Consider the following 9252-nt stretch of genomic DNA (forward strand, 5'->3'; position numbering starts at 1 on the left):
ACATTAAGCTTTTAATTTTAGTGTAATCAAGCTTGCACAAGGCTGTGCAAGCTTGTTTTTTCCTAGTCATTCATGAAAAGATTTTTGACAATGGAGAGTGTTTCTACTTTTTCATAACACTAGGGTAGTTAAAGGGCTGCTTCTTCACTTTCTGAAATAGCATTTCACTTTATTTCTACAGGCATTAGAGCTGGAAGTTTGATTTTCTGCAGATTTAGCTCTGGAATTGTTTGGCTTGGGTGTGTAGTCAGACGTGAGATGTAGTTAAAGGTTTTTTGCCACTGGTGAGACATACAGAAGGGTGTTTTCTCCCGTGGAAATGTTGTGGTGTCTTAGGGTGTGAATTCACCTTGTCTGTCCGAGAATGCATTAATAAAGCCATTTTTTTCTCTGCCCGGGCAGGCATTTTAGTGTCTTTCCATCAAATTTGGTTGAAATTGGTCAACAAATTCAAACACATAGGAAGAAGAGGTTCCTACTAGACAAATCCCGCACAGGTGCACATGCACACATACTCCCCTTAGTCAGGCAATGCTTTTTCTTCATTGGTTGCTTAACCAATGTACAACACAGGACAGAAAAAAAGGTGGAAAGATTAAAATTGCCCAAAGTTTGCTGCACTGATGACTGCAAACCTAAATGATCAGAAGTATGTTTTTTTTCAATGCTCTAATTGCCTAAGCTCTATCTTCTCATCCTTTCCAAAACTGAGAAGGTTTTAAGAAAAAAGCTTTGTAGAGAAAAATATCTGTCGTTCTAAGGAGGTTTGGCTAGCTGGCTGCCAGAGATTATAGCTGCTAGCTACTGAGGGTCCATTTTGCTTTTCTTACACAATTTAAAAGATGGCAAAAAGTTCTGTTGTAGGACAAAGATGGTATTAATTCAGGAGACCTTTACGTTTCGCATGAAGAGAATTTTTAAATTCCTTCTGAGTAATAAATGTGGCACTTATTGTTGTGTGATAAAGGTGAATAATTAAAAAAAAAAGAAGATAATAATGAATAATGAGAGTAACCAGAGTTTTTCTTTCTTTGTAGGTTATGGTGTCATGGCTGATGGAACTACTACCTATGTGAATGCATCTGTGTGCACTGTGAATTACCAGCCACTTAATCCACCTATAGTAATTGACTTGCCTACTCCAAGGAACACATGATTATAATGAGGATTTAAAGTTGTGCCCAACACATTAGCAACTTTATATTGCTGGCTGAGAATCCCAATAGGGAACCATTCAACAAAAAAAGCAAAAACCACCTTCTTTTTTCCCTGCTCGCTCTTCACAGACAAATTTTGAGTGACAAAAGTGGATGAGGAACAAAGACATGTTGGTGCCAGAAACAGATTAAAGACTTTAACATTTCACCATTAAAATATTTGTGAACACAGAAAAGTGAATGCATTCCACATATATATATACATATACCTATATATATATCTCTCTCAAGTAGGGACTTTTGTATATACCGTACATTATATTGGACTTACTAAAAGAATGTCTTTCAAAGGAGTGTTTCTTTAAGAAAGTTTGCAGTTTAAACTTAAGTGTTTAGACTAGGATTTCCTCATTTCAGATGTTTCCCAGTGAGCTCTTGGTAAAAGAAAAATGATGGTAAAGATGTTTTCCCTTAATTAACATGGCAAACATAAAAGATGGTGCACGAATGACCAGTCACAGGGGGAAAGCTATTACTTCAAGTCCTCCAGGTCTAAGTCTTTGCATCTATTCAAAATCAATGCAATAGAGGCCCTAATTCACTGTACTGAAATGAAGTTTTACTACATCTGGCATTACAGATGGTAAGGGAAATGGTGCATATTGCCAGCATGCTGTAAACAGCTCAACATTCAAGAAGGGAGACTGTGTTAAGTGCAGTATAAACTCAGGAATTTGTAACCTGGACTTGCCTGTGAAAAAAGAGATGACATTTCCCTTAAAAAAAAAAAAAAAGAAAAAAATATAACTGTGTTTTCATATGGTAAGGCGATATGTGATTGTATGTAAAAAGCAAAAAAAAAAAACCACAAAAAACCCACCCAATGTTCAGTAGTAGTATTTTAAATAAAACCCACTGGGACTATTTGTTTAAAACCTGTTAATGGGACATGCAGCCAATGATGAGATTACTGGTTTGAATTTGGCCCCAGTCAGAAGTGATTAAATGTCATTCTGATTCTTTTGTCTTGGGGACCGCGAGGGATGTCAAGGGGAAGGGGTCGTTGTCCCAAGGTGGAGTTTGGGCGTTCACTTTTGGGTAGCTGTGTAGTAGCGTAAGTGCAATGAGTGATGAGTACACGCCAATGGGTACAGAGCAGGGTCGCCTCACAAAACCTGCCATTGCTGTTCGCCTGCTCATGGACACTGCTGAGAGAGGCCCAAGACAAAATCATCAACCGAGATGAAATCCATCTGTCGTGTCACATGTGACGCCAGGCAAAGCAGGGGACACGTCAGGAGCTGGTTGGGATGCCCAACGCTAGTACTGCCCACGCAGCTTTCCTGCAGGTTAACAGAGGTGTTGGAGCTGCAGGATTTCAGTCCCATCCTAGGCAGAAGCTTGAGAACTGATTGCAAACCCACCAAAAAAAAAAGTGCTTCAAACGTGCCCTACAAGAAATGGGTTTCTACCTTGAACTAACAGACTTCTCCAGGCTCAAGTGGGAGCCTTTTTGCCTTGATGGACGTAATTTAACTGCTGTATTCTGAATGTGGACATCCTGAATTTGGGGCTGACAGCATCTAGACATTAATCTTGTTCACACACATTGGGCAGATCATCGCACTACCAGTACAGGGTTGTTAGCAGGTTTGTGCATAGCCCACTTCTGCACACATGCATTGGATAATTGTGTATGTTATTTTTTGCCTGATACATGGATGTAAATGTGAGCTTCACGTAGCAGCTGCATGTACATTATACGCATACACAATTTAAGATACCTGTGTCGCAAAACCAGGCTATGTCAGCCTCAACTCTAAGTGAGGTAGGCAGAAACATTGCATTTTGCTGGCTTCCCATGGGCAGCAGCTCTTCCAGCTGTTGCTGGGAGCAGTGACATTCGAGCCCAGTAACTAACTCGTGCTGGGGACCCACCAGAGACCACTAGACTACCAGAAAATATGGCAAGTCACGGGTCTGTCATTACTTGTAAGCTGTTGGGTGACTTGGGGTCAAAACTAATTTGCTGCTTTTTCCTGAAACGAAACCCAAAATGATCGGTGGCGCCTGCAACTGGGTTTTGGGTGAATAGTTCACCAGCGCATGAGCAGTCTGCCATGAATTCAGATGGGGCCACTTTTGTCAAAACTATTGGTGTAGAAATTGCAGGATCAGCTCCTAAATCAGCAAGGACTGAAATTCATAGTTGAATATGAACTCCCGCCATCATTGGGAAGATGAGCAATAGCGTGTAGTTAGAATAAAAGTGTCATAGCTAGTCACAATTCAAGCGGTTTGAAACAAATGTGGCAGGAAATTGGCTGTATGTTAAAGAAGTCTGAAATGTTTACATTCGCTCACGGCACTTAAGAGACTAAAATGTTAAAGTGGGGGGAAGAGGTCCTTTTATTAGCCTCAACAAAATTTCTATGTCGACCATAAACTATTCTCTTAAAAATAATTTTTCCTAAGGTATCTTCAAAATACTGTGTATTTTTATGTGGAAAGGATACGAAAGCAGCTGTTACTTCAAAATATCATTTAAAGTACTTGAGGTATGAAAGCTTAAAGGTTATTTAATCATTTTGGCATAACTTGATTGTTGTTGTAATTTTTGGTCAAGCATGTTAGACAAATAAAGTCTTAAAAAAAACCCAGCAAAAAATAAGGCGTCTTTATATCCACCTCATGCATTGAGCTCCATGTGGGAAAGGCTGCCTGTCTTCTCCAGGTGTAGGAGCCAGCATGGGGGACGTTAAGGCTGTTATCGCGACGGGCTGCAGATAGCTGGGGGGCAGCTGGCAGAGGGGCTGGGGGCGATGGGCAGAAGGTGCCCTGCTCCATCTGCCAGCTTCAGGCCTCCACATCTCCTGCAGAAGGTAGCAAGTTGGAAGTTGGGGTTGCAGAGAGAGGGGAGAACAGCACCCGCCACCTCTAACTGATGTATTTTGGTGGGGGGAATGTGCCAGATCTGCCTGTGACGCCGGGAGAAGCTGATGTGAGGGAGTGCTGCAACGGAGCTGCGAAGCAGTCGGGAACCGGGATGCTGTCCTTTGGGAACGGGTGGCAGTCGGGGGAAGAACAGTTCATGCTCTGGGTTGAGTGTAAGGACACAGCCATCAGAGAGAGGAAGATTAAGGCGAGGTGACTATTATTTTTATTTTAACTTCGTGGGCCCAGTCAAGGCCTGGGCTTCTTGCCTCAAATTGATCTACCTCAGATTAGCGAGGCCATGAAAAGGAAGGTTTCCACAAACAGTTTTGCAATTGTCGGCTCTATTTAAATTCAGGGATGCTCTCTCAAAGTCATTTCCCACCCCACCTCCCCACTGCTGACCTTCACTGATGTCTATCTAGGTACCATCACTCCCGAAGGTGTGCTGATGTGCATCAATAATATTTGCGTTCCCATCACCAGGCAGAATTGGTACTGAGATTCGTTTCGGTTCATTCTGACGACAAATAGGGGAGATATCACCGCATGTCAATGAAAAAAAAGGCAAGATTATTTTTACCTCTCTCAGCCACATATGGCTGAGGATGTGAAATGTTCCTTGGCTACGAGGAACGAGCAAGCTGGGACTCGGCACCCGCCTGAGCAGCTGCCTTTTCCCAGGCAGCCGCCACCCACCGCAGCTGCACCCCAGCCCGGGGAACTGCGTTTAGGCTTTCAGATGATGCTGTTTGGTAGCTCCTGAAGACAGAGACCCCAAAACTACAACGGTCTTCAAGGAAGTCGCTGCAGGGAGCGAGGCTGGTGGCAGCAGCACGCCGGGCTGGCCCTGCCGGCTGCTCCACTGGCGAGGTGGCTGCGGGGAGGGAAGGTGACAGTCCCCATCTCTGGGCGATGCACGGGGACAGAGCAGGTGGGAAGGTGCTCTGGCCTTGCTGCAGGAGGGAGCCAGAGGGGATCAGGAGAAGTAGTTCCTCTTCTCCGGATTGCTCCAATTGCTGACTGCTGCCAATAGCCAACCTAAATGCTTCAGAGGAAGGAGGAACAAGACATTCCATAGAAGGCAATTTTTGGACTAATCTGCCCATGGGGATCTTTGCCCCCCCCCCCATTTATTCTTATTTGTATGAGAATTTCTCTCTTAAAACCCCATATTGTTGCTCACTGCTAATGTAACTCACATATAGCAAATACAAATGCAAATGTTCTTTTCTTTCAGGTACGTTCCTGTCCCTTTCTTGAAAGTCTCTCTGCATCTGTGATTTTAGCAATATTTTGGAACAGTGAGCTCCCCGGGTGATTGTGCACAGTGCATTAGAACAACAGTATTTCGCTTATCCTTGTACGTGTGCTGCCGTTCGGGTTTATTGGCTGTCCCTTTGTTCTCTTTTTATGTGAAAAGTGTAAAAAGGAGTACTTATATGTACCTTCTTTGTGCCATTCGTTATTTTGTATACTGCCATTATGTTGCTTTTTACTCACTTTGTCTAGAAATTAAAATAATTTCAATACTAGCTAGGCTCTATTTCTAACCCTCTTACTTTCCCATCTCAGAAACACTCCCCTCCTCTCTTTTTGATGTGTCCTTTAGGAGTTGGTGAGCGGCAGTGATGCCAGAAGAGGACCTCCTGTTCCTTCCTATCCAAGCATTTTGACATAGTTCCCTGTGACTTTCTCTCCTGATCTTTATCCAATTCCATTCTTCATTTGTTTAGGAATTTGGGGGTAATAATGTATATTTGCAACCCCCAGTGGAGGACTGTGGTGAGCTGCCCATGGCTCTAGCTGGGTTTTCTCTTCGAGAAGTGACAGCTGATCTGGACTTCCCTGGTTTTCACAAGCATCACCCCCTTCCTCCCAGGGAGCCCTGCCCAGGCGGTGTCCATGGGGGCATCCTTTTCCCCCACTCTGGCCCGTTCCCCTGGCTTCAGCGGTGCCCTTGGCAATCCTCGTCACCCCCGGTCAGGCTTTGCTGTCGGGGCACCTTGTCTGCTGTGTGCAGTGAGCAGCCCCGGGGCTGGGGGTGCTGCTGGGTGGGGTATGGAGCCGTGTGATGTTTGCCCGGTCCTCATCCTACTTTCGGGGTTTTTGTTTCTTGGCTAGTGCCTAACCCGTGACCCTTCTTTGCCTCTCCAGAATAACTCTTTCATAAAGGTCTTTATCAAAATCTTTGCAAGTGTCCACACCAATTATATCAGAGATATCTCTTCTTGCCAGGACTTTGATGTACCAAAAGCTTTCAAATAGATTAAAGGAACAGGCTTTTCTCTTCCACAAACCGGTCGGCTTTGTTTCCCCCCGCCCAGTGAAGTGTGTTCCCCCTCCGAAGCACAATGGGCTAAAACCGAGCAGAGTAATTAACCTTGCTACCTGCCACTGAGCCAGCACACAACATGCCCTCGCACTCGTGCCGTTTGCTCTGATTCGGTGCAATCCGGGCCCGGTTAGTGGACAAACCTCTTCCCGCCACTGGAGAAGAGGCCGTTTGCTCGCCCAGAGCGAACCCGGTAGCGCGGCTGCTTCTTTCCTGGTTTTGCCCGGGGAGCAGTGCTGCACCGTGAGGTTCTGCTGCCTGCTTGCAGCGAGCCGCAGAAGGGGGGGGACAGCCGTAGGAAACGACAACCCAGACAGGTTTGCCATTTCGCTTACTCTCATTACATTTTTCTTTTAATGCTTTCTGCTTTCTGGATGGGATGAGCAGCTTGGGCAGGGCCAGATGGGAAAATGCTGGATGCTATAAACACGCTGCAATGGCTTATGGTAGCGTTAAACTGCAAAATCAGGGTAAAGAAAATGCTATACCCCACCAGCTGAGCCATGCAATACCCAGCTAAGGCTGGGGAGCGGCGAAGGTGACATTGAGGCACTCTCCCACCAGCCCAGCCCTGGCTCCCAACTCCCCACGGCAATTTGAGCCCGCCTGTGGTCTCCCTGTGGATCTGGGCTGGGCACTGGGGCTGGCCCCACTCCCTGATGAGTGCCCCATGGGAATATTAGAGGCTCTTGGGGTTGGTGGTACAAACCTTTCCATGGAGGCCACTGGAGCGGTGGAAAGGGGTCTCAGAGGGCCCTAGGGCGCCTTCCCCCAACAAGTGGCCCCTGCTCATGGAGGAATGGCTGGGGACACCTCAGCGTGTGCCCCGGCGGGGACCCTGCCCACGGGTGCATGAGGCCGAAGCCGATGGCATGCGGTAGGTGACTCTGCACCTCTGCGCAGTGCAGAGCCAGTTGACCCTGGTGTCATTTGCTGTAGGTTTCAGAGAGAGGCTTGTCCCCATCCTTTTGGGCTTCCATTTCAGACTGGTAGTGCTGCCCCTCCACCGAGAGACACAATGGACACGAAGAAGCGATGGTTGGGTTCCAGCTGCCTCCCAGCGCGCTGCGCCTTGCCTCCAACATGCTGACAGAGGGCTTTGTGCAAACAGAAATACTCTCATCTGCGCTGTGTAATAACCTGCCCCGGCAGGCTGCTGCTGCTGCAGTGGGAAATTTCATAGGCTCCTGCAAACTTTACTTCCCACCGTAATGGCTTGGGCCAAATTTTCTAGAAATAATGAAGTTACGCAGGATAAAGCAATTTAAGTGGAGTGGGCAATTAAACGCATATTTATACTTCTTCTACTGTTTTATAAGGCTGTTGCACGGCGCAGCCATTCTGATTGCATCTGTTACCTGGTATTTTAAAACGAATGGAGAGCTGCTTCACAGAGACGTGTGTCGGCTGCCGATTACCTTTCTTTTGTCACCAACTCCTCTGCTTCCCACAGTCGGTCTGTCCCTGCCACTTCATGCCACTTGTGATGGGGCTCCCCGAGCAGCCCCTCACCATGGGCACCCTCACTCTGGATACCTCTGTGGTCTCCCCCGGGACGATGTGCGAGCCTTACCCCATCCTGGTCTTGTTTTTGAGCCCACAGACAGACCCCGCCACCTTTCCCGCCAGCACCAGCTCCAAGGACCTGCAACAAGCCGAGAGCAGTGTAGGACAAGGAGGACAGGTCCTCCTGCTTGGGGTGAGCCTAGGGACATCTCCCAGTATCACCCTGAGTGTTTCCAGGTGAGTGGGTACCCCCGTTCGGGGTGGGTTTGCACCACGGGGAGGGAAGAGCCCTGCTCCATCGGGAACAAATGCCAATGCCAGCCAGAGCAAAGGCGGCTCCTCACCAGGGCAGCCAAGGCGAAGCACGGCAGAGCAGGGCAAGCCTCCAGAGATGTGTGCCCAGCAGGGTCCCCCAGCCTCTCCACATTGGGGTCCCGTCTGTTTGTGAAACAGTGCAAAGCTTTGGCGCCTGGATAATCTCGTGGCCTGCCCGCGGTGCTCTAGCCAGGATTTCCACCCCTCATTCACGCGCCAGGTGATGCAGCACCTCTGCCCTTGTTTGCAGTCCTCTGTAGCCACGTACACAGGAAAGGAAAAGCTGCTGTGAAGCCACCAAGAAGTCAAGAGAAGTAACTGCTTCGAACATGCTGCCCCATCATTTCAGCCGGTGCCCTCTGGGTTTTGTGCTGGGCAAGCTGGGGAGCGATGGTTTACCCACACACCTTCAAAAGCAGCTTCTTTCCCCACCTGTTATGCTTGTAACACAGTGTGTACATAATTATGTTTATTGCTTGTTCAGAAAGAAATAGTAGCTCTGAAGTGTCACCTATCGGGTTCGTTTCTGCGGATGCCCATAACAATAATTAATCATACATATTAACATGCGGTCAAGAGACTTGTCAAAACTGGAGCTCTCGAGCGGTAAAGAGAGCTCACGCAATTAGCAGTCCCTGCTCTGAAAATGCTTGGATTGATTCATTGTTCCTCCCAACACCTAAGAAAGTCAGGGAAGTAATAAATCACGAAAATATAGACAAGGCACTCAACAAACTATGATGAAGACGCTTCATCAGCTGCCTTCAGCTCTGCGTCAGTGTGTTGCACTAGAGTCGACGCTGGCTGGGCTGGCTGCATGACAGCTGTAACCAGCGAGCGCTCGCTAACACTGCACTAAACTTGAAAATACTGTGCTCTCTTCTAAGTTAAAAGTAGAGGATTTCTTAATTGCTTTTAATTCACCTGCTACTGAGCATATGCTGTCCCTTAAAATAAAAGTATATAAACTTCTAGTGCACAGATTTTAATCTAAAGCATAGGACC

General features: G+C 47.0%; 1 protein-coding gene across 3 annotated transcripts in view; it reads left to right on the forward strand.

Moving 5' to 3' along the window:
* Window positions 1-3795, forward strand: part of MPPED1 (metallophosphoesterase domain containing 1) — a 65841-nt gene extending 62046 nt beyond the window's left edge. For 2 of the 3 annotated variants that reach the window (XM_075507122.1, XM_075507131.1), the window contains exon 7: window positions 1038-3795. In XM_075507122.1, coding sequence (XP_075363237.1) covers window positions 1038-1156 — 119 coding nt within the window. In that variant the 3' untranslated portion in view covers window positions 1157-3795. The remainder of the gene's footprint in view (window positions 1-1037) is intronic. The other variant, XR_012776442.1, reaches the window with a different exon arrangement.
* The last annotated feature ends 5457 nt before the right edge of the window (window positions 3796-9252 follow it).

Source organism: Mycteria americana, chromosome 1, assembly GCF_035582795.1.
Source record: "Mycteria americana isolate JAX WOST 10 ecotype Jacksonville Zoo and Gardens chromosome 1, USCA_MyAme_1.0, whole genome shotgun sequence".
Classification (NCBI taxonomy): domain Eukaryota; kingdom Metazoa; phylum Chordata; class Aves; order Ciconiiformes; family Ciconiidae; genus Mycteria; species Mycteria americana.